This window comes from Rhipicephalus sanguineus, chromosome 8 (assembly GCF_013339695.2).
Source record: "Rhipicephalus sanguineus isolate Rsan-2018 chromosome 8, BIME_Rsan_1.4, whole genome shotgun sequence".
Classification (NCBI taxonomy): domain Eukaryota; kingdom Metazoa; phylum Arthropoda; class Arachnida; order Ixodida; family Ixodidae; genus Rhipicephalus; species Rhipicephalus sanguineus.
The window spans coordinates 160199311-160223934 of record NC_051183.1 but is presented as its reverse complement, the minus strand read 5'-3'; the positions used below and the strand labels follow the sequence as shown (position 1 = coordinate 160223934).

At 45.6% G+C, this 24624-nt stretch overlaps 1 protein-coding gene across 1 annotated transcript in view; it reads right to left on the bottom strand.

Moving 5' to 3' along the window:
- LOC119402435 (26S proteasome non-ATPase regulatory subunit 13) overlaps positions 1–24624 on the bottom strand; it is a gene marked incomplete in the record, with an annotated part of 91213 nt that overhangs the window by 48643 nt on the left and 17946 nt on the right. Inside the window, 4 exon segments of the mRNA XM_037669589.2 lie at positions 3572–3658; positions 18495–18538; positions 21553–21608; positions 22254–22288. Coding sequence (XP_037525517.1) covers positions 3572–3658; positions 18495–18538; positions 21553–21608; positions 22254–22288 — 222 coding nt within the window.

Here is a 24624-nt window from a genome sequence, read left to right as displayed (position 1 = left end):
AACAGGGGGTGTGATCGAGGGCTCTTTTGTTTTGTTACAAAACCATAGGTCGGCAAATCTGTGAGTCGACTCACTCAGACTCAGATCAAGCGAGAGTCTGAGTGAGTACGGCTGAGCAATACGTTGGTGAGAGTTGAGTCCGAGTGAGTACGGTAGAGGAAAATTTTAGTGAGTCTGTGCCTGAGTGAGTCAGATTGAGGAAAATATTGGTGAGTCCGAGTCCAAGTGAGCCCAAAGCGCAAAATATATTTATTGGGCGAGTCTGAGTGAGCTCCACTTTTATTGCCGACCAATAGTCCTATCTACTCACCTATCAGCTTACGTTTATACTCAAATCTATTCACACATGCCTCAATGCACTAGCATTAATGCTCCACCTCAATGTTGATTACTAATGAGAGGCGTGAGTGGGGGGGGGGGGGGTGCCACGACCTCCCCCACAAACTCTTTTCTTGATAGTAATAACTCGTGTTAGTTGTATATTTCAATCCTTACTGGATTGCAATTATGATAACTCGTGTTTGAAGGTACAAGATCTAAAGGCTTATCGTAGAGCATCGATTACGTGAGATATTGGCTAAGAGCATTTACACCATGATCGGAAAAGCTAATTTTACGCCAGCGGACTCGTGAGTCAACTCACTCAGGCACACTCAGACTTGGGTCAAGCTGCTAGTCCGAGTCTGAGTGAGTCCGGCCGAGCAATATGCTGGCAAGTTAGAGTTTGAGTGAGCCCGGTTGAGAAAAAGTTTAGTGAGTCTGAGTCCGAGTGAGTCCGGTCGAGGAAAATTTCGGTGAGTCTGAGTTGGAGCGAGCTCTCAGAGCAAATATATCTTTTGAGTGAGTCTCAGTGAGTTCCAATATTTTGCCGACCTATGGACACAACCTGGTGAGAAGTGACGGGGGGCATTACTTGTATGCTTTGAACTGTAGTATAGTCATTATGACATCAACGGAATGGAATTAAAAGTGCATGAAAAATCAATACTTGTCGCAGCGACGGTCAATTTCCCACTTACTTTATTGGGATGGGTAGCTCAATTGGTAGAGCATCGGACGTGTTATCCGAAGGTTGTAGTTACGGTCGCTACCCGCGGCAAACTGATTTTTCATCCACTTTAATTCCGTTCCGTTTATGACATATTACTATACCCAGCACGCCGAGCATTGGCAAGGCTGCCGACCCGAGACGCGTCTTCCACTTCATGATACAAGCGATGTCCCCCTTACGTTCCTTAGCCTGTGTTGGTTTCATTAGCTCAATATAACATGCCACTTCATGTCTAAAAACCACTTCCTTGTGTGTGAGATACTACCATGCAAACACTGAAGGCTAACAAACGGTTTCTTTCCCTGCCCAAGGAATCCATCTTCACCTAAAAAGCCTTTTGCTTCAGCCTTCAATTTTCCCTGAACTCTCACCCCAGATTTTAGTGCTCTTTTTCTAAGTAAAGAAACAGTAGCAAAATCTTTTGGCATTTTGTTGCACCCCAATACATGTGAAATATTTTTAGTTGCATCAGTATGCTCGTAGAGAGAAAACATTAGGGGAACCGCGAGTTTCTACTGTCCATGCTTTTGCACCAATGAAGTGACTGCAATTTGTGTGTCTCTGTCTAGGTTCTGCATCGCCAAGTGTCACCATCAGCTTTGCCCATCACCAAAGGCATGGCCACCAAGTAACCATAACGCGCGAATAGTATCAACTATATGGAGGACGCCTGACCTTCACGAGAAGAACACCACAGTGTAATTGACCCCGTTCACTAGCCTGGCTTCGCTTCCCTTTGCGACACAAGGACAGGAAGATCTGCGAGCGTAACATTGTCCATTTCAAGCCATCCTCACTGCAAGTGCAGTTGCGAGGGGCCCACTATGCCATAATTCTTCCTTTTGCAAAGTGGCCAGGTACCCACTACGTGTCCGTGAGGCAACTCGACCACCTGCACACTCGGTTGATGCTGTTGCTGATAATGATGACTAATTATGCCTGTGCACTTTGGTGGGCCTTAAAGCTGCGGAATTCACATGTTTCAATGCCTGGGGCAATTCTACATTGCAATATTGCATGCATTAGGGAGACGCTACATGGCATTTGTACAGGTATTTTTTTTCGAAACAGCTTCCAGCACTGGCGTGGCTGTGTGGTAGAACACCTGCTGCAACGCACAAGTCCTAGGTTCGATTTCCACTCGGACCAAAGATTTTTATTAATTATCTATTTGCATCCATTTCAAATTTTCACTCACGAACAACGCCAATATTCTTGCTCACAACCAATGATGCCAGCACTGACGCGGTAATTTCTGTGAAACGAGCTCTCGAACGCCGTCACGTTAAAATTATCTTGTGTACCCGCAGTACAAGATCCAGAGAGGCACACTGGCAGAAAATCTCTGAACAATGCACAGGCCAATGATGTACGAAGTGAGCGAGACGGATTGCCAAATCGTTATTCTCACCGTTTTCAAATAAGACCTATGCTGACAACTACATTGCAATATGCTTCGCTTTCTGATAAGGCGCTTCCATTTCAAACTCAGTTAAAGGGACACTAAAGCGAAACAATGAATTGGTTTAGATTGATAAAGTGTGCTTGGAGAACTCTTGTGTAGTTTATTTCACCACCATAGGTTTATTATTAGAGGGAGAAATCAAGTTCACAGTTTCATTTTTAAATTTTGCGCCGAACTTTGTAATTCGTGACGTAAAAAACTTCAAGGTGCATTTAACGTATTTTGGCGCCACTGGCTCGACGAAATTGCCACAAACTCGTTATGTCAAGTCTCTGGCCCTCTCAGAGGACAATGTACTTCGATTGAACCGATTAGGAACTACGTAGGCCCAAGCAGGCGCCATCAAAATATGTGACATCACGGCAAATGGTGCGGGAACTCCAAGGCGGCGTCGCCACCTGTATTTTCTTTTTGTGCGTTTTCTTGCTTATTAAGCGTCTTCTCGCAGCAAGCGTGGTGTTTTTGGTATGGTGGAAGACTACTTACTAATGCGAAAAAATCGTTTTGTTCTTAGTGTCCCTTTAAAACATGTTTTTAGCTGCATTTGTGTCTGATACTGTATCGACGAGACCTATATGCTTCCAGCCATATACGTATGTAACAGACATTATTGTGCTTAGATTTTTGTGTCAGGACTGCTTAAGCCGATGTTTTCAGTCATCAAAGCCCATAGAGGAAGCAGTTACATGAATAATGTAAATATGAACCAATAGCAGAGAGGGTCAGTTACATCATTCGTTCGAACAAATGATACCCCAATAATCGATTTTGTGTTTTTAAAAAAAACATACATTATAAATTTGACACTGATCATTCCACTTTGGTTAAAACTCTAGCGTCAGTTCCTTACATTCAAGCCCTCTACTGTTGCCTGCCTGTTGCTTGCACTGAGGCATATGAGTCATTGAGAAAATGATGAGACGTGTGGTCAATGTTTCTCGCGCTTCTTGACCCTGGCAAACAGTTTGACCGATTTGGTTGGCCCCATATCTGCTATCAGACACTACCTAGTGAATCCAAAGCACTAGTGATGTCTGAGATAAGTCACCACCGACCTTAACGCTGGCCATGTCGTTGGCAGCCAGCTTGTTCTGGCCATAGAGCACATTGCAGAGGACAACTGCTTCAGGATCTGCTTTCACCTGCGCACATAAGTGAACCACTATTAGGTATTCTTCAACCACTGCTCATCAAAGTAATGCGCTCATATCAGGCCACACACCCGTGCGTTACAGCCTGACTAGCCAGATTGTTTTGGGAATCAGCGACAACTTGCTGTGCCAGTTTGACAAGCACCACAAGAATGTTTCCAAATTTGTTGACTGGTGGGTCAATCAAAAATGAAGTTGCAGATGGGAGGCCAAGCAGTCAAGCAAAATGCATAGTTTGAAACTGCAGCAGCCAAATCAAAAGGAAGCCAAACACATGCCTGCTCTACAGCAAACAATGACCCTTGTTGCAAGCTGCTGATGGCTGAAGCTGCATTGTGTTGGATTCCAAGTCTCACCACTTTTTGGCACTTATCACCACCCATTACAAAATGCCATTAAATGAAAATATGACAGCATGCATTATCAAAACAGCATACCGCACAGTGCTGGTTTCATGCCAAAGTAAAAACATTAGCGTAGCTTGCACTGAAGGCACAATGCTAAAGAGACAGCGAATCTGATGTGGACCTAGGTTGCCCTGGCTGTTGCTGCTTTGCTAAGTTTCGCACGTATTCCTCTTTCTTTCTTTCTCGCGTAACAGTAGTCACGTAACTAGTGTATGCGCGAGTCGTGTAACACTAGTCATGTGACCCAAAATCACGTACCACTAGTAATTCATTCTAAAAAGACAGGGCGTGCAAACAGGGACACAAGAAAGAAGTCAGGACACCACAAACGCCGAGTAACAACTGAAGAGACGCACAACGGCTGAAAAGAAAGAAGGCACGAAAACTTATCTGCGCATGCCCATGCAGCAGGCGAACCTATCAATCCGGCACGCGTGGCGGTCTACGTGGAAGATAACTGTTAAGGCATTTGATTTCATCTTTATGCAAGTTAATCGACGGTTGGCTCACGCATGCGCTACCACGATTCTCGATATGCCATGCCTCAATCATCGGACGCATTTCTCCATTTCTATGCCAGTACAACACTGCGCATTGATCGAATTTTGGCGTGCACTTACAATCTCGACAATGTAAAGATAGATTAGAAGGTGTGCTTCCGATTAGCGATCTCTTGTGTTCCAATAATCTCTGGTTAATGCATCAGACCGTTTGTCCTACGAAGAAGCAGGCCGCAGCTGAAAGGGACCTTATACACGACACTCGTACGGCAATCACTGAATTTGTTGGTGTGTTTACGAAACAAATATCGGTCCGCTTCTTGTCTTTTACTCGCTCATTCTTCCTCTGCACAGCGGCACAAATCTTACTTAGCTTATTGGCAGCCGTGAAAACAACATTAACGCCGTATCTACTTCCTACTTAGCCTGTGAGATACGCAATGTACGGTATACCTACGACACGTTTCTTCCTATCGCTTTCTGCAACCATGCTCGGACTTAACACAATAGACTTCTACACGACTTGGTGAGGGCTGACTTAAGGCAAGACATGGCGATGCCATTTTTTACAACCTTCGAGTGCTTCGACGAAAAATTTAACAGCAGTTTCGAAGACCTAGGAGAATACTGCCAGCACACGTGGTTCTTCTGGAACGTTAAGGAAATGTCCAGAAATTGCATTCCATTATTCTGAGGCACCTCTTTAGTAAAGCTCAGCCCTCCTCCATATAATTCAAATTTTTCGCTCACGGAAGTTACCACCTTTTCAAAGTCCTCACCACTACAAAAGATCAAGCAATCGTCCACATAACGAAAAACCTTAATAACCGAATTACCTAAGGCGCCTTCCAAAAGATTGTCAATGTGCTAAGGTATAAATCACTAAGAACTGGAGCAACCTTAGAACCAATACATATCCCTGATTTCTGCACATAAACGCCTTCCTTCCAACCTACAAGCGTCGACTTTAAATACAAGGAAAGCATTTCTAGAAATGCCCCGGTAGAAACACCACATTTTTCGGTGAAAGCCGTCTGGTGCTCTTGTTCGTTAATACATTCATTAACACATTTTAACAAGTCCTCATGCGGCAAAGAGCAATACAGGTCTTCAATATCCATACTAAAAGCTTTACAACAGCCGGGGTTCTCCTCTGAGAGGAACTGAACTAGCGCCTGAGGATTACGCATACGTCAGAAAAACTCAAAGAGGTTAAGCAGTTCTGCAAATAACTAGATACAGCGACTTGCCAGGTGCCTTGCTCTGAACGATTGCTCGAAATGGGATCTCGGGCTTATGTGTTTTGGCTGAAAAAAACAATTCTAAAGTAAGTGATTTAGCCTTCTTTGACATTACACGCTATTCTCTCGAGATTATGTCTTAACAAAAGGTCGACAGCACGTTGCCTAACTATGGATGGCTTAAGTTTTATCGTCCTAAAATTCTATTGGTTTCAGGTTCGACTTAAAACAGTATTTAGGACCTAAGGCTAGGGTTTGCAGTGACTATCATCTAAGGCAGCTCCTCCAAGGACTAGCAAGTTATTTTGCGTGAAAACTGGTCCATGTTTGCACGCCCTGTCTTTTAGAATGAAACACCAACTAGCTCCAAGATCTCTTATATTCTAAGCCACTGTAATGTCACATTTTCCCACCAAATCCCACAGCACTAGTATGTGACATGCTCCTGCAGAGATGCGTAACACTAGTCCCTGACATGTTCCAGCAAAAATTGCTTTGTTAAAAACGTCCGATGACCTACAATTCATACAACTAGTAATTGTAACATATTCCGAGATCATTATAACACTAGTCACGTGACAAAAAGCCTATCATCATGAACCGGCACGCACACTCTTCGTCCTCTTTACAGTGAACTAAAGGGAGGTAGTGATGATGATATATGTTGTCTAATAGCGCAAGGGCCATTGATGGCCAAAGGCACCAGGAAATGTATTCAAATGTAAAACTATGATTATGTTAAGTGGCTGTACACGGATCTAAAATTCAACGCACTAAAGGTGCATAAAACATATAAGTATTAAAATCATGAGAGCAACGTGAAATCTGTGTAGTGAGAGTGAATTGTGAGTGGTTGTAGTAATAAAACTATGAGGATATGGCATTAGCATGTGTCACTGATCCCGTTAATGGGGATGGCAATCGCCAGGCGGATTCCAAGGGCTGGCGTCAAGGCCCTCCGAAAACGCACCACGAAAGCGCGGACAATTTAGAGTTGGTCCTTGGTGCGCCAGCGAACGCCGGGTTGTGGTCCAAAGACCGAGTCAGAGCCCAGAGTCGATAACACAAACGAAAACAAAATATATTCTCAGTTAAGGCAATACAAATAACACAAACACGTGCACACTCGGCTGGTACCAGTTACAACTTCACACTATAACTCAGATGGTGTTTACACAACGGGAGCTAAACAAACAGATCACACGCTACAAATGCAATCACATGCATTACAACCATTCAATGACAGTTAAAAGTCCTGAATATACAATGGCGTATCCAGTCCACAATACTTGGACGGTAATCGAATGCTTCTCTTCAAGGAAACACTCACGCCAGCTCCAGCAGTTGATCGTCGTAGCTCAACCGTCGTCGTAACTGTCTCACGGCTCACACGGCGTCGTCCTCCAATGCTTCCAGATCGATATCGGACTGCCGCACACCATCATAAACACGTCTTCTTTGGCTAACGGAGCCACACTCAGCTTACTTCACCATATCCGGGCCGAGTGACTTACTCCCGTCTCGACTACTCCACCCAAATCGTCGTCGTTTGCACGCTTTTATCCCTTATCCCCCGGTTTCTAGAAGCGTCGGGAGGGTTCTTCGGCGTGCATGTACAGCCAAGGCTAAGGATAGTTCGAGATTTCTCTCGCCGGTTCTACTCGCGGCGGCGCCGCTCGGTGATGCGTCCCCTTCCTTCTAGAAAACATCCAGGTATTGCCGGGCGTTTCATCGCGTTGTCTGCGTCTGGCTCGAGTGGGTGAGGAGGATGCGGCGCGCCGGCGTCTTTTGATGCTTGTTTTTTTGCCGTTGGCGCTTCTTGGGCGATCGACTCGCGCCGCCTGTCTCGCAGCCGTATGAAAGCGGCCTCGCGCGCACTTTATAAGCGCTCGTTTGTGACAGCATGAATGCCTCATCAATGCCCTTGCATCCAAGGGCCGCAAGACAGGTGCTTTCTCTAACGTAGTAACCGCAGCAGCAACCTCTGTTCAGAGGTCATACTACGAAATTGCCTGGGTAGGTGTTGTGAAAACTACACACATCTTTTAAAAACACAAACAATGATACTTAAAAAGGCGGTTCCCTTGCTACGAACATCGATGGATGCAGTAGTATTTGCTGTTGAAAGGGTACTGGAAAGTTTTCTTCTAATAGTGTCTAATTCTTTGCATTGCATTAGGATGTGAACCATGGTAAGTGGATTGCCACCGGACAAAAGGTAAGAGCGTGTACTCTATGTTCTGTTCTTAGCATCGTAAGTGTTACTTCTGGTGTCCAATTCTGGTGTCCAATTCCAATTCTGGTGTCCAATTCACAAGATGCAGCTTGATAACATGTAGTCTATTTTGTGTTAGCCTAATAAGCCCTGAGCTTTCGTTTTAGGGAGGGTTTTAAGTCTAGTGCAGGGACAGCTATGGATGTATCGGCAGTGTTCTCGTGGATGGATGCAGCTAGCTGGTTGCCAACACGTTTGGATCTCGCGATGCCCTAGCACTCGGCGCACTACAACATGGTGTTCGAGTGTGTAAATCGTGCATAAGAGCGAGTAAGGCGAGACGAGGAGAGGATTTCTGTGTTTTTAACACGAAAGTGTTTTATACCGGGGTCAACCATGGCTCCAGTCACGGATATGACGTTGTAAAATATATAGACTAACAGATGGCAAAGAAAAAACTAGAAGTAGTTCTGTCACCAGGAGTCGAACTTACAACCCCTCACTTCGCAGCGCATGACACGAAACGACTCGACCATAGTTGGCAAGTTCTTCACCATACTAACGGCAAGCTATTTGTATACACCATATGCCGGTGGCGGTACTCAGAGATCGGTAGCACTCCAGCGTGTTTTCGTTATCACTAGTGAGATGGCGCGAAGAGCTCGAAGGGCGCGCTTCAGCAGTCGTCGCCCCCATGCGTTGCGATGAGCGCGCAGCTCTACTGGGCAAGGTCTGTCATGTGCGCGCGCTTATCTCGTGGTGCCGGTGGTTTGTACATCTTGTGCTCTCACCGCAAGCTTGCATTGAAGTTACAGAGAGCACAAAGGTCATTTCGCTCACTGCAGCGGCTGCTTTTGCGAAAGGAGCGCGCTGCTAACACTCAAGTAAGTTACAACTGTGACAGTTCGCACTCATCCTGTGTATACTTGTGCGTTTGTTTCGTGTGTCCTCCTTTGTGTCTGAGCAGTGCACTTTAACTTTCAAGCTGTTACAGTTGTTAGTTCATGCTCATCTTGTGTACTTTCCGTGCGTCCTTTCTGCTTGAGCAGCGCATTGCAAGTTTCGAGCTGCTTGCCGTTCTTCGCGTGACATTACAATTTGTTGCTATAGCATTCATTCCTTTGGCCTTGTGGCGAAACAACGCACAACAAATGCTCAACTACGTCTGTGAAGACATGTATCACTTTCGTGTTATACCGATTCCTATGACAGAAGGATCAGCCATGTTTTTTCAGAGTTTTCAAGGCTTTTGCCATGCTTAGGGAATCTGTGTATAAACTGCACTTTGTAGTTTAAATTCCGCAAATATCGCATAAGCTTCTGCTTTGAAGATGCTTGTATTAGGGTCAGAACACTGGCACTTGAAAAGGACCAACCGCTGCATAGGGGACACCAGTGTGAGACTTGGCTGCATCTGTTTAAAATTAAGGGTAAGAGTACTTGTGTTGAAGTCTAGCGTTTGACGAAAACTCATCTGGCAAGGAAAATCATGGCATACATTTTCTCCAACCCCGAGTACCTGTGTTGTAGTTCGAGGAAGTACATACGGATATGTGCCGTGGGCACATGCTTCGTAACTTCCACGAAAGATGCATCACAGTCCGTAAGCTGCAACTGCCACGATGACAGATGCACAGCGGGAGCCACCAAACGGCGCTCAGGAAGTGGCACATCCATTTCCTCATCTAGGCCCTTCACGCGAAGTGGCTAGGGCTGTCTCACCAAAGGATGGTTGTGAAAGAGGGCAGAACTGGACAAATCATTGACAGTGGAGTGTGAGGGGTGCTCGTTGTTTGCATTTACTTGGAGAAAATATACGAACAATATATAGGAACTCTACAGGTGGAGCGACCACTCGTTCAATTCAACGTAGAGGCTTTCTACTGGGCTCGTTGGAAAAGCACCTGCAGAAAGGCGAATGCCTAGACAGTGGACAGGGTCAAGCATCTTCAAGGTGCTTGGTGTCTCAGACCAATAAACCATGGCCCTGTAATCTAGGTGTGTGCGTATGAGGCTTTTACACAGATTCATCAGGCACTTCCGGTCACTACTCCATGCAGTGCGTGACAGCACTTTTAGAATATCCATTGTTTTCATGCACTTGTTTTATGTGATACAAAGGTGAGCTTCTAGTCCAGAATCCGGCCTAGGAATTGATGCTCCGCCCCTGCAGGTAGCTGCTGACCATGCAACTTAATTTTGGGATTTGCATGGAGGCCTCTGTTTCTAGAAAAGAGAACACATGTGCTTTTTTGCGGATTCCGCCTGAACCCACTCTCACCTTGCTCTGACCGAGCTGGAGCTGCTGCTCACAGAATGCAAGATTACAAGACTTCAAACCTAACTGCAGATCATCCACATACGTAGAATGGAACAGGTTTCGCGAGATGCACAGGCGCAAGGACTTCATTTTTATGATAAAGAGTGTACAAGTAAGGACCTCCCGTTTCCTGCACAAACAGTCGTGACAAAACACTGCCCACTCGAACATGGAATGTTCGATTGGACAAGTAGCTTTCAGTTATGATTGACATCCGACCTCTAAACCTAAGTGCGAGAGGTCCCTCAGTATCCCAAGCCGCCATGTTGCTTCGTAGGCTTTTTCCATGTCAAGGAATACGAACAGAAAGAACTGCTTATGGACAAATTTCAGCCTCAATGCATATTAGATGGTCAGTTTTAGATCGACCCTCTCAAAATCCGCACTGGTATGGGTCAAGTAATTTGTTTATTTCAAGAAAATGTAGCAGTCGCCTGTTGATCGTCTTTTTGAATACTTTGCACTGACAGCTTGTTAGGGCTATAGGCCTGTAGCTTGAAACAAGCGATGGGTCCCTGCCCTGCTTGAGGATAGCGACCACTATGGCCTCCTTCCAAGCAGAGGGAATCTTGCTGGAGGACCATATATAATTATAGAGGCAAAGGAGAGTTTTTTGTTCCAGGAGGTAGGTGTCTCAGCATATTGTACATTACACGATCAGAACCTAATATTAATGAGAACTAACAGATGCTCGGACGCGTTATTCGAAGGTCGCAGGTTCGGTCCCTGCCGGCGGCAAGTTATCTTTTCGTCCACTTTACTTTCCTCACATTTATATTCCAATTATTACACATAACATCTCCTATACTTTTCTGGCATTATTGTCTGTTAGTTCTCATTAATATTGTGTCTAACAGAGAAAAACGAGCCCTTAAAAGTTATCTTCTTTCCTTTACGATCAGAACCTGTGGCAGAATTATTGCAGCCACTTAGTGCTGCCTGTAGCTCTGCTAAACAGAACGGTTGGTTATATGCTTCAATTTTCGCACACCTTCTTTCTAGCTTCTGTCGTTCTGTTACTGCTTTGCACTTCTGGAATGTTTCCGAGTGGTGTGAAGAGCTGGAGACGTGTTCAAAATGTGCACCAAAGGGGTTAGCTTGCTCTTACAAGCTGTCTCTCCCTGCGTGTTCACCAGGGGAAGCACTTGCTGGCCTCTTTTCACCCTGTTCCAGACCTTGGCTTCATCTGTGTACGAATTAACACCTGACATAAACGTCTGCCAGCTCTCTCTTCTGGCCTGCCGGCCCATTCTTCTATGTTGATCCTTGTTGGTCAAACACCATGTTAGATTCGTTTATTGTGTATCCTGTGTCATCTACAAGTTTTCATTATCCTGTGGGATGCACTATATTGGGCAGACAAGACGGTGTCTGAATGACAGATTGCGCGAACACTGCTATAACGCGAGAAATACGCTTACGGCAAAGGATTCTTGGCGGCACACTGCAAAGGCTGTGGGTGCTCCCCTGATCTGGATAGTTGCATTGTTATCGGTCATTCTAGGGATCGGTTCACACGGGAGATAAAAGAAGCCAAAGCTATAAAAGGATTAGGCCACTTGTGTGTAAGCTCGTCATCGATTTCCTTGTCGGAAAAGGAGATGACGTTCCTTGGTTTAAGAACACGTGCAAGATGAGTTGTGCTTTGTCGCGGATGTATAAAATGGGTGTGATTGGCATGAAATAAACAGTTGGAAGTTTAAAGCCTACCTATCTCTATGTCTGTGTCGTGTCCCTTTCTTTTATGTACCGCGCTAATACATACTACGTTCATGGATGACCAACTCGCCCAATCAGCAACCCTTGTGAATAGCATCTATACTTAATGGAGGCATCCAAAACCAGGCAATTCCAAATTGGCTCCATCGGCCTTCAACGGAGGTACTTGGGGTGTAATGATGTTCTCAGTTGTTGATCTCAGTATTATCGGGACGTGGTCGCTGCCGCAGGGATTGTCAATAACTTCCCATTCAAGTTCAGGAAAGTCAGTCGGGCAAACTACGCTAAGATCAATGGCCAAATAAGTTTTTTAAGCGAGACTATGATAGGTTGCTTCCTTCTTATTCAAAAGGCAGGCACCGGAGGAAAAAAGGAACTGTTCAATAAGACAACCTCTCGCATCGGTGAGAGAATCTCCCAACAGCAGGTAGGGTTTAGGTGGCTGGTCTAACAGCCACTGCCTCTGGCGCTGTTCGCAGCTGAAGGGGCTGACAGGCGACACTTCTGTCAAGCTGAATTGCTACACCACGAGATGCTGTAGTAGCATCTGCACGGTCTTTCCAATAAATAGCATACTATAATAATAATATCTGGGGTTTAACGTCCCAAAACCAGGATATGATTATGAGAGACGCCGTAGTGGAGGACTCCGGAAATTTCGACCACCTGGGGTTCTTTAACGTGCACCTAAATCTAAGTACACGGGCCTCAGACATTTTCGCCTCCACCGAAAATGCAGCCGCCGCGGCCGGGATTCGATCCCGCGACCTTCGGGTCAGCAGCCGAGCGCCATAACCACTAGACCACCGTGGCGGGGCAATAAATAGCATACTGGCGGAGGAAATTGGTATGCGTGGAATGTAGGTGTATTTCCAGCATACACAACACCTTTGGACACACACTACTAATAGGTTCATGCACATCGTCTAGGCTGTGTAGTACTTTTATATTCCGCTGTATTAGTGTGTCCATGTTAAAAGTGAATATGTGCTGTGTGTCTCAGGAGAAAGATTGATTTATTTTACAAGGCCTTTGTCAAGCCCTCTAATTGGGGTCTTTTCTGGAGCGGTCGAGCGAATCTCTCCACTCCTTCGACACTGTCTGCGTCGTCCGACTTTTCCTGCGTCGCCACCTTTTCCCGAAAAAACAAAACAAAAAAAGAACAGCCTTTCGAGGGGGGCGAGTTAACAGGATATTAAATTAATGTTGAACAATACCTGTCATGTTAAGTCCTTCATGATTGTTAAGCAGTTAAACAAAAAAGGTCGCAGTTTCACCGCAAAGGTGAAGCAATGAATGCGATAGCAACAAATTGTAATGTTTAGAGGCTAGATTTTAGGCAAATGCCTATTTTGTTCCTTGCGCTCCTATCGTGCCACTTTGATATCTGAGCGTGAATTATAGGTTAAGAAGGGCTTTTATAGTGTTTTTATAGTGCCTATAAATGCCTATTTTTGGCGTTTGTGCCTAAACGCTTAGAAATGCCTATAAATGTCTTTTCTATGCTCTTGAATATAAAAACGATATCATCACCCGGGCCTGACAACTTACCAAACGTGTTTCTTCACAGTACGCCGAAATGCTATCGCGTTTTCTTGTTATCATCTTTTGTCCTTGCAACTGAGAAGAAAAATTCACAGGCTTAAATTTCTATTCCTACTGAATAATAATAAATTGTCTTTATCTCCTGAACCTTACATAAAGCCTCTCACTGCTCGCCTGAACCTTACATAAAGCCTCTCACTGCTCGCCAAACAAGACATCGCCACTCTTCCACATTAATGCCTTACAATACCAGAACCAACATCTTTAAGTATTCCTTTTTCCCTCGAACAGCAGCCGACTGGAACAGCCTACCTCTTGGTACACTCAGCAACACCGACTCTATCGCATCCATTACAGCTTAAATCTATGTGAACATATTCGACAGAGATCTGTCTGGCTGGGTGAAAATTCATACAAAAAAACTCTCCAGCCACTTACAGTCCAAAGTTGCTAAAGTTAAACTTTAAAAACTATAAACTGACCCGACGTTTCAGGACCGATTCGGTTCCTTCCTCAGGGGCGACTGTTCGGCCGGCTCCGAAGCTAGCGACTTTCTTTGGTAGTGTCCCCCATCCATCGTCCTTCTTCCCGCTGTTCTTGTTGCTGCATTGTTTTTTCCACTGGTTCCGTAGACCGTGAACGTACACACTCGGTAAGGTTCCAGTTGAGCGGTTAGCACTTTCCGGTGTTGTTTGAATATGCCAGGATTCTAAGAACTGTCTTTTTGTGTGGCTGCCTTCCGTGTCGATGACCCGGGCGTCGTCAAAATTGATGCGATGGTCCATCTTTTCGCTGTGTTCTGCGAGGGCGTTTCGCGCAGCATTGAAGCTACGCACGTCGTTTCGATGTTGCCGTATCCTTTCGGGGAAGTTTTTTGTCTCACCGATGTAAGTGGCGTCACAGTCCGTGCATGGAACCTCGTAGACCAACCCGGGGCATCTTTCTTTTGGCAACCGGTCTTTTGGCCTTGGCGCCCGATTGTTGACACGGGCTTGTGCGCTACCTGGATGCCCTCCCTCCCAAGCACCCTGGACAGTTGCTCGCTGATTCCCGGAAGCGGTAGGAACGTTTGGGGGAGGCCTCATTGTTAGTGTCACCCATTGCAGAAGAATGCAGGTGGGGGACGCTTTCCCGGTGAATAAAGCTCTTTGGGTATCCATTGTCCAGGAGGTCGGTGGTGATCGCTTTTTCTTCTTTTCTCCGCATTTCTTTGGAGCTGCAGACGGTCTCTGCGCGATTCAGGAGTGTGTTGACCACTGACGCTTTGTGGGCAGTCGGGTGGTTAGAACTGAACTGCAGATATCGTCCGGTGTGTGTAGGTTTTCGATACACCGAAAAGCTCAAACGTCCTTTCAGCCCCGTTTTTTGCCGTTTCACTAGCACATCCAGAAAAGGAAGAACGTTGTTCTTTTCACGTTCCACGGTGAATTGAATCGCCGGTTCCATCTAATTTAGGTGTGCCAGGAAACTGTCGATGTTAGACTCCTTGATCACTCGAAAGACGTCATCCACATACCTCAAAAATATTTTTGGTGGTTCAGCGAACGTGTCCAAAGCTCGTGTTTCGATGTGTTCCATCGTCAAGTTTGCCACTGTGGCTGAAATGGCGGCTCCCATGGCGGTTCCACTTGTTTGTTGGTAGAATTCACCTCCGACAGAAAAATATGTTGCGTTGAGGCAGAACTCCATCAGACGGCACAGTTTGTCCGTGCTGAGGTTCGTCCTTTCGCTGAGGTTCTCATTCCTCTCCAGGGCGGCTGAGACCGCGAGGGGTACGGGCACACTCGTGAACAGCGAAACCACATCGAATGACACGAGGCTTTCGTCACTGCCGATTGTCACCTCCGACATACGCTGAACAAAATGGGTGGCGTTCTTTACATGTGTGGCTGTCTTCCCCGCTAGTCGTGACAGGGTCCTGTGTAGATGTTCGGACAGCATGCAAAGTGGGGATGTTCTAAAGTCAACTATCGGGCGTAGCGGTATCCCCGGCTTGTGGATCTTTGGAAGGCCATAGAATGGAAGGCCAAGTTTTGGTACCTGACGCCATCGCAACTAGCCAGACTGCTGCGTGAAGTCACCAGAATTGGTACTGCAGCCTGACGTCAAGCTAGTGTCGATGTCGGTAGGTGCAACGTGGAAAAATTGACATTAATATCACAATAACATACGAGCATTTGCTCAGCTTCACACTTGCTGAGAGCCGTCTCTGCATACAGATTTGTATGGCGGAGTAAACTCGCCTTCTAATAAAGGTGCCAGTACCCCTTCGATAAGGATCGACTCGGTCAGGAGAGTTCCTGAGCTTGGCTTCTCTGGGCTTAAGGGGAATACGAGTTCTATTAATTGGCCACAATTAGGCTCGACTTATTTAGACTTAGTTATGATCGGCTTAATTAGAAGATACCATGGTCAACTATGCTTAAATTTCGGCTATACTTACCTTGAATCAACTGGGCTCATGTAAGCTTAACAAGGCAACGGCAAGCTGCGCTAGGCTTAATTAGGATTAGCTTAATTAAACTTATGCTTAGCTTTATTAGGTGATACTATGCTTAACTAGGCTTAATTAATTAAGTTCGGCTATACTTACCTTGGCTTAACTAGGCTCATCTAAGCTTAAGGAACACTGATATAAAATTTCAAGCTCGAGATGTGTCCTTCATTCGATTGTTCTGTATGCATAAGTATTTTTGACCAAGTTTGAATGGCGTCTGTCACCTGGAAGTTATTTTATTTCGAGGGAAAAGTGTGTACAAAAGCTCAAAGGGGCTTTCATCATCCTGCGACATCGACACTACTGTGACGTGTTCGGTGTGGCACATACCATTCTGAGTGACGATGCACTAGTAGCGATGACGTCGACGATTCGAGTGTTTTTATCGTGGCGCCGACGCCTGGAAACGCTCTCACTCTTCGTGCCTGATCTTCGTCGCGTCGCTCTGAATGATTTCATGAAATTACAAGACGCAAACAACCAAGCAAACACAGGCGAAAGGAAAGAGCATGATTCGACGTGTGTTCGTCAGTCAGCATGTTGGGGAATTGGAAGCGCGGAAATGTCGGGGTTGTTGGAAGCGTGGAAAAAGCGGAATGAGTGTGTCGTTTCATTACACGTGAGGTACACGCCGACACGACGACAAGCTATCAAACTTGAGTAGCGTATACATAAATATCATCGCTAATAAGTAACACGCAGGTAGCGTTAGTAGTGAATTTTAGTTTGTCCGTAGACTTCGTTGCGCTAGCGTAATACCGGGTCACTGCAGCCCTAACCGTGAGAGGCCGGATAGGTGGGGCCATCTGGCGGCGCAAAGAAGAACTTTGCAAGCACAGAATTGCTATTGAAGAAACCTAACGTATTCTATTTCTCCGCTGGTGTGCATTCGCTATACCGATATTCCATAGACCCCCTTTGCGTATACCGGAATATGCCGTGCACGCCAAAATTCTGTAATATAGCTAATTGAGACACACCAGTGAGCATGGCCCATGCGTGAGTCCCCGGGCACCTCCTCGTTGCTGCTTCGAACGGCGTTTATTTCTAATCGCTGTTTTGCAAAGTGTCGAAGCAAAAATGATTCGCGATGTCGCGAATTGCGGAGATTCCAAGTTCCAGAATGTCATCTTTAACACTAGTCGACAGTTCTGACGGCGATGCTGGTGACCACAAGGAATGACTGAACGTGTGCGCCTAGCAGACAAAATGTTAGCTGAGCAGCTGAGCCCCACGTCACTCCTTTCTGTAGAAAAGTGGTCAGCTGTGGCGTGGTCTGGAGGTGGCGTTGCCGGCGCTAAAAAATGGTGGGCTTGCCGGCCGTTTTGAATCGTGCTAGATATTGGTGATCTAAATCAATAAAACAGATACTTATTTGTCCCTCAGTGCATTTTGGGTTGTGAATCGCTACTAGGGGGTCAATAACTAGTTGTAGATGCAAAAATCTTGACATGCGTAAATCTGATGTCAGTGCTCCTTTAACACGGCAAAGGCAAGCTGGGCTGAGCTTTCTGGCGATGTCCTGTGGCGTCACCAGAAAATTTAATAAATTATGCTTGCCTTTATTAGGTTATACGATGCTAGCTGTGCTTAGTTAGGCTAATTAACCGGTGTAAAAAGTGACGCGCGCCAGGCGCTGGCCCAGCAGCAGCCACTACGTAAAACAACGGCACAGGTGTGATGGGGCAAATGAAAGCGACACCCAGTTGACCGCCATGGCCACGTCAAAGCGACACGAGAGGATGCGCATTCCGTCCTATATATCAGGTGGCCTTGGTTAGTTCGAAGCTTGGCTGGAATTCCTTTGCTTTCTCTCACGGTTATGAGTCACTGTACCTGCACGACATTCTCATCCTTCTAGCCAGCCAAAAGTTCATAATCAGTTAGGTTTATTAGGTCATCATCTGACACTTTTCAATGTGTTTATCATTTGGTGAGCTGTGATCAGTATGGGCTTGTCCTTAAATGCTACAAAGTTTTGATAACTTCTGAAACTGAGTCTTGTCCTTAACCTCCACCAGAAGGCCCCCACTGGTCATCTTGGTGGCCTTACAGCCACTTCCGATGGTCTTAGCGAGGCACCTGGTAGCAAGGAATGGCTAAATGTATGGGGCTTTCTTATCTGGATTCTCGCAACAGATGACGTAGTATTTGGGGGAGCAGGTCTTGTTTTTCATAAGAGTGCTTGCATTGATGCACCATCTTTTTTTTTTTTGGGGGGGGGGGGGGGGAGTGTGCAACCGAGGTCATATGGTCACATGACAGACATGACTGGCAAGCACATCAGTGTTTTGTCATCACCCCTTGTACGGCCCCTTTGAGACATTTTTCATTTGCCGACTGCTATGCCATGGTGCAGATAAAGAGCAGATAAAGCCCTCACCTTCTCCTTGGTCTTGGTGATGAAGCCAAGCCGCTGCTCCATGTCTGCAAGGCAAGAAATCGGCATGTTCTTGCAAGGCTCAGCAGCTATTTCACTTGCAGCAAACTCTGCAGCACATATTCGAAAAACTTTTGCCCACTACTGTTGTGCATGTTCACAGAGAGCCAGGTGTTTACCATAAGATACTTCAAGAAAAGTTAAAACTGTTGTTTCCAATAACAACATTTTCGAATTGTCGCTCTAAATAAAAATACTGGTGTCAAGAACCCTAAGAAGAGTATTGTGGTGCCTGGGAATGCACCTGAATATACCTTAATACCGCTACCTTAAAAAACACTTTCGGTCTCGATATTGAGGGCTTCTCGGAGATGCGTCATCGCGGTGTGATGTACTAGCGATGTACTTGCGATGTACTAGCGGCAGATCATTCATCTGCTCGTGGTGCACGTAAACAACGATGAGTGAATTGTCATCCAGTGACCTCGACAGCGATTTCTGCGATTCAAGCTGCATGCAGAACGCAGAGTTTGCAAACTCAGTGGAACTATGTTCACTCATCGAGGCAATGTCCACTGCGGTGGGGCTGGCTTGCTAGTGCTCAGCAACGAAAGCTTTAAAATCAAAGTAAAATATTTTATACGTGTTGTCTGACTCTGGTGTGTGGAGAGCATTAACACTGCATACCGAGGAAACAAAACACGTCCCTTTTACGATGTCTCAAAATTGTGTCAGTACTCCTTTAAGGCCGAACTACATGCAGTGTTTTTGCCAGCCGAAACGTCCACATCAGGACGTTCCAGACACCGGCAGCGACGACAACACTGGATGCAGTTCGATGGACAGGGAACCAATCGGCGCACGGCTAGCAGCGACTTCCGCCTACGTAATGACGTAATCGCTGCTGCCGAAATGGCTACAGCCCACCTCCGATCCGTTAAGTCGTCGCCATGCACTGTGTGGCCCACAAGTTCTCAGCTGATGCTTGTATTTCACTTAGCTTTGTCCCTAGAAGCTTCGACAGTAAAACGTTCGTGATCTGTTTAAACTGTTCTCGAGAACCATACTCAAATTCATTGGTAGGCTTAGCAGGAACGGCCGAATATGTGTCCTCAACTATGTGCGACAATGAGTGACTTGAAAGCTCAGAGGCCATATATTACGAGTTCATGGTGGTTCTTAATCTGAATAGCTGGCGCTACAACTAACAAAGAGAAATAGACCTTTCGTTGGCACTGTCTCATTTTTCGTACTGCAAAACTACAAATGAGACATAAAAGCTACAATCAGGAATAGTTCTTGTTGGTCCATCGACGAAAATTGTGCACTGCTTTGTGAGGTGTCAGGTTCATTCCCCTTTGGTCACATTGTGCGACGGTGGGCAGGCACTGGCCTCCGCGCTTCTCATGTGTTCGGCCGCCCTCTCTTGCGGCGGTCATGTGACGCCTCCGAGAAACACAATGCAAGAGAATGCCAGCAAAAATGCTGCATGTTCTTCGGCCTTTAGACTGGAATATTGCATATGTGGTACCAGTACACAATGGTGGCACTAAAAATTCCCCAGGAACCACTGTCCCAATTTCCCTGACAAGGATTTGCTGCAAAATGCTTCGACATATTATTGCCCCCTTCTCACACATAAAATCGCCAGTAATGAAATAATTTTTTCCTTACTAGCCAGCGCGGGTTCAGAAAAGGCTTGTGGTGTGAGACGTAGTTGCTATAATTCACTGCAGATATACATTTCAACATAGTCCACAGCCTTCAAACAGATTGCATTTTTCTTGACTTCTGTAAAGCTTTTGACCACGTAGCTCACTGCTACGTGGTCAAACGTGCTGCAACTTTGAATTTTGAATCTATGGGCACGGTCGCGATCGCTGGCACGCACTTTATCTCGACAGCCATCACAGCGGGCGGCTCGTATACCCTTCTCAACGCGAAGTGCACATCTCTCCCTGGCGCGGCCGTATTCTCTTATACTTGTAGTTACGTGAGATCGGATACAAATAACACCACAATTTGTTGCTATCGCATTCATTGCTTCGCCCTTGCGGTGAAACTGACTTCTTTATTGCGATAGAGATTATATACACACTCTTGACGGGTCTTTGCCATCGCCGTCATTTTCCGTATAAAGTCCAAATTGATAACATCACCCCGCGCATTACCCTGCTGTTGATAATATTGCCGTTTTAGACATTGTCATACATTGAGCTTTCACTCTGACATAAATTGTTATTTGCCTTTAGTGTCCCTTTAACATGAATTTTTCTGCGGCCAACAAGCAGGACCGAGACACCAGTATATGTCAGTGGCAACTCTGTGTTTTCTCAGCTAAATTTCACAGGCCGCGGCTGCAGGTGGCGATAAGTCCTGACCATAGTATCGTATTAAAACAAGGGCTCTGCACAACCCCTTCAAGTTAATTAGAACGAATAGTACTGCCAATCTTTATGAAAACAAAAAAGCAAACAGTGTGGTACACACACTGCTCACTGTAATTAATGCAGTCAAGTAAAGGCTGCCATCCTACAAAACACCTGTAGTAGCACCAAGTATTACTGTCACGAGTAAAAGGCGCAGGCGGTGCATAAGGAAGAAGAGAACAAAGACATCTGACAGTAGAGGCGAAGCATGTGACAAAAACAAAGAAAGAGGTGTGAAAGCAACGAGGGCAGCAATATGGGCTTGTTGCTATTGCATAATACTTGATGGTAGCACAAGAGAAAGGCACACTCGACACAGCACAGTGCTTCAACAAGTATTAAGCAAGGTTTGAAAGAGCGTCAACGCAGGAAAAGCAGTGGCGGCAGCAGACGCTTCTCCAGCAATGGTCTGGAGACGTGTACGGTCGTGGAATCCTGGACCGAATGTAGGCTAAACCGAAGATGGGCAAAGAAGGCATGAAGCTGTGGCATCGTTTCACAAGCTCTGTCCAAACCACACAGCCGTCACCTGTCTGCACCCACGAGGGCCTGCTCACATTTCCGTGCACACATCAAACGTAGCATTGCTAAAGATCAACTTCCCTCGTGACTGTTCGAAATGCGCCACTGACCTGGGATACTCTGGGACACCTGGGCAGCAATCTCCACCAGAGAGAGGGGCTTCATCCTGCACCAAGGTTCATGCTTCACACATTCTGACACGGTATATAGGGTCTACACTTTAGCCTCGTGCAACCAGTGGCCCCATTTGCCGCTAAAATGACAAGAGAGAGAAACACAAACAGGCAACAGGGGTGCTGCCCATGTCGTGCATCATTTTTTTAGCAGCAAATACGTCATGCAGCAAGGAGCAACCCTGCCAAGAATAGAGTCTTTTAGCAAGTTACGGAAATACAGTAAGGCAGTACGATAGCGTTCCCACTTTCCCGGTGGTTGTGCTTTTGCCGCTCCTCGTTCCAGAGACAATGCGTACCCCAAACGACAGGTGTCTCGTTAACAATGCGTAGGCTGACAGGCAACAATGAGGCGCATGACAACCCCACAGTAATTTTTGAAAAAGCTTTTGTGGTGTTGGGGTGCCTTCACCGGCAAAAGGTCGACGACCTGGAAAAGAGGAGCGGTACCCTCATACGGTAGCGTATTTGCGTACCATATTTCCATAACTAGCTAAAGCTCTCTATTAAGTTCCTCTGAACATAACAGTGCACCTGGCATCTGTATCCATCGCATACGTCGAGAGGTGGAGAGAAAACAGCCTCTCCCAACAATGCAGCAAGAAAGCTACCAAAAACAAAATGAAAAAGAAACTCACTTGTTTTCAAATTCCGAAATGAAGTTCTCGTACATCTGAAATACAGGCAAACAGATTATTTAACATTGCTACTTGAATGCATAGTGCCAGACTTCACTTATGAAGCAGAACAATGCTCAGTGCATGGGCTTCTTTATCAACTTGCCCATCTGAACATACCCTATGCATCACTTGGGACTATGACTGTTTTTTAAAACACACTCAAGCATTGAAAAACAGCTTTCTTTCTGCCCCCCCCCCTTTTTTTTTTACTGTTTCGTAAGAATATACTTCTGATTAAGAAGATTTACCTGCAAGAACATGGTGCAACACATGCTTGACATCAGTGAAAGACCATGGTGCAAATACTGCAGGAGGTAAAACTAGTGCAAGCATCCTTTGGAGAAGACAGGTGACAATAATGCAGAGGCGGAACGGCCACCTAACTTTGCATCAATTTAGAGCAACAAAAGCTCTCAGGGAGCTCTGTTAAAACATGCTAAAAAATATTAACTGAGAGAGGAAGTTCATTCAAAACCTTTATTTAGGGGCACACAGGATCAAGAGAAGGAACACACTGGCACTGCTTGTGCTTTTCATGCTCAATCAGGTGGAAAAGTAGGACGTATTAGCAAGCCCCACATTGCTACCGTAGTTGACTGATTATATGCAATTGCATGTCCCATTTCAAATGATGATTCACACAAGACTGCAAAGCCAACTGCTCCTCATAGTTGAAGATTACCTAAAAGACAATCGTGGAAACAACGGACGCCGAGAAAGAGGGTGACGGGACAAAGCTGCATGACTAGGAATTTAATTGCAGGGAAAAAAAACCTGTGCGCAGTAAAGAGTTGAATATAAATATGAATGAACTTCTATTCCAGTGAAATACAGAAAATGGGCGTCCAGCGAAAAGCTACAAGGGTAGCCAGAGAAGTTCACAAGGCCCAATAGAGCAAAAAGAAATAAGACGGAGCAGCAGCGACACGTGCACATCCACACGTGAAGATATAGTATGTGCACTGAAAAGTGACAGAATAGAAAAGAGCGAACATTTGCACTCATGAAGCAAGCAAATCAAAAGTCAAACGGGGAGTTTCATTGCTCGGACTGATACTTTCAGAGTCGGACTTCCGGGTGTGACCTCAGGTATCAACATCACAAAGCTCCACTATTCAGTGCCAGTTACTCTCAGTGGTGCGGGACTTCTTGGAGGACAGGAGAGCGCTCAGTTGCAGGAATATTACCTGTGATCTTTAGGCAGCCTTTCGGACATTCTCACGCACTACCTGAATCAAATGGTTGGATTTGGTGATTGTGTTTTTGTTCAAAGGCATGGCAACTGCATCTTTTGGAAAGATTAGATCAAGCACTAGAAAGAATGTCGGATCATAATCGGGTTGCTAACGAAAGAAAGATTAGGATCGTGTTATTTAGTTACATTTAGGACCTTGCTAATTAAGAACATGCTAATTAGGACTGTGCTAAATAAGATGGCGATAATTAAGCCTTGCTTATGAGCAAGTTCCTAATTACCATGACCCTAACTCACAAGGTATTCCTTAGCATTATCTTAATTAGGAAGTTCTTAAACAGCATGGTCCTCATTAACAAGTCTTCGCTAGCATTGTTCTAATTAGCTAGCTTTTAATTAGCATTATTATGACATGGCCTGGCTTAATTAGCTTGATCTTAGCATAGCTTGGCTTGATTGGCTTGACTAAGCATGAAGACTCAGAACATGAAAATGAGGAGAGCCAAACAGCGCGCTGGCCGCTGATGATAGTTTCTTGTCAACTCCGCATGGCATAACAAAAAGTTTAACAGCTCCGCTATGAAGATCCTGTTACTCTACGTAGTATAATCAGCATGTGTAATCACATCCCATCCATCTCAAACGTGACCATTTGACTTTTCTTTATAAATTGATGGCAGCATTCAGACAAGAAAAAAAGGATGACAGTAGCAGTGTTTAAATGAAGCGGTGGTGGTGTCCAGTTCCCAGACAAGCCTAGCAGACGACAGCTGCCCAAGACTGCTCATAGTGCGCATATTCTTGTTCATTTCACCGCTGCACTCCGTTGTACGGCGCTGGCACTTATCACCACAGCGGTCGAAACTTAGGCAATCAGGTTAAGAACGTAATGGGTGCTACATAGCAGGGTTCCACGGTATTGTGCCCAGTACTGATAATCAAAGGAATGCCTGCTAGTGCGCACTCCGGTTAACTTGAAAAGATTTTCTATGCCCTTAGAGCTGGAATTCCACTGTACCTTGCTTACAAAGAAATAAGATGCTTAAGCAGAACACACATCTGCACATGTGCCTGCTTTGCGCCTTCTTGTTGATGGCCAGTGACTGCGCTGCCTCTCGCACCTTGGTTTGTACT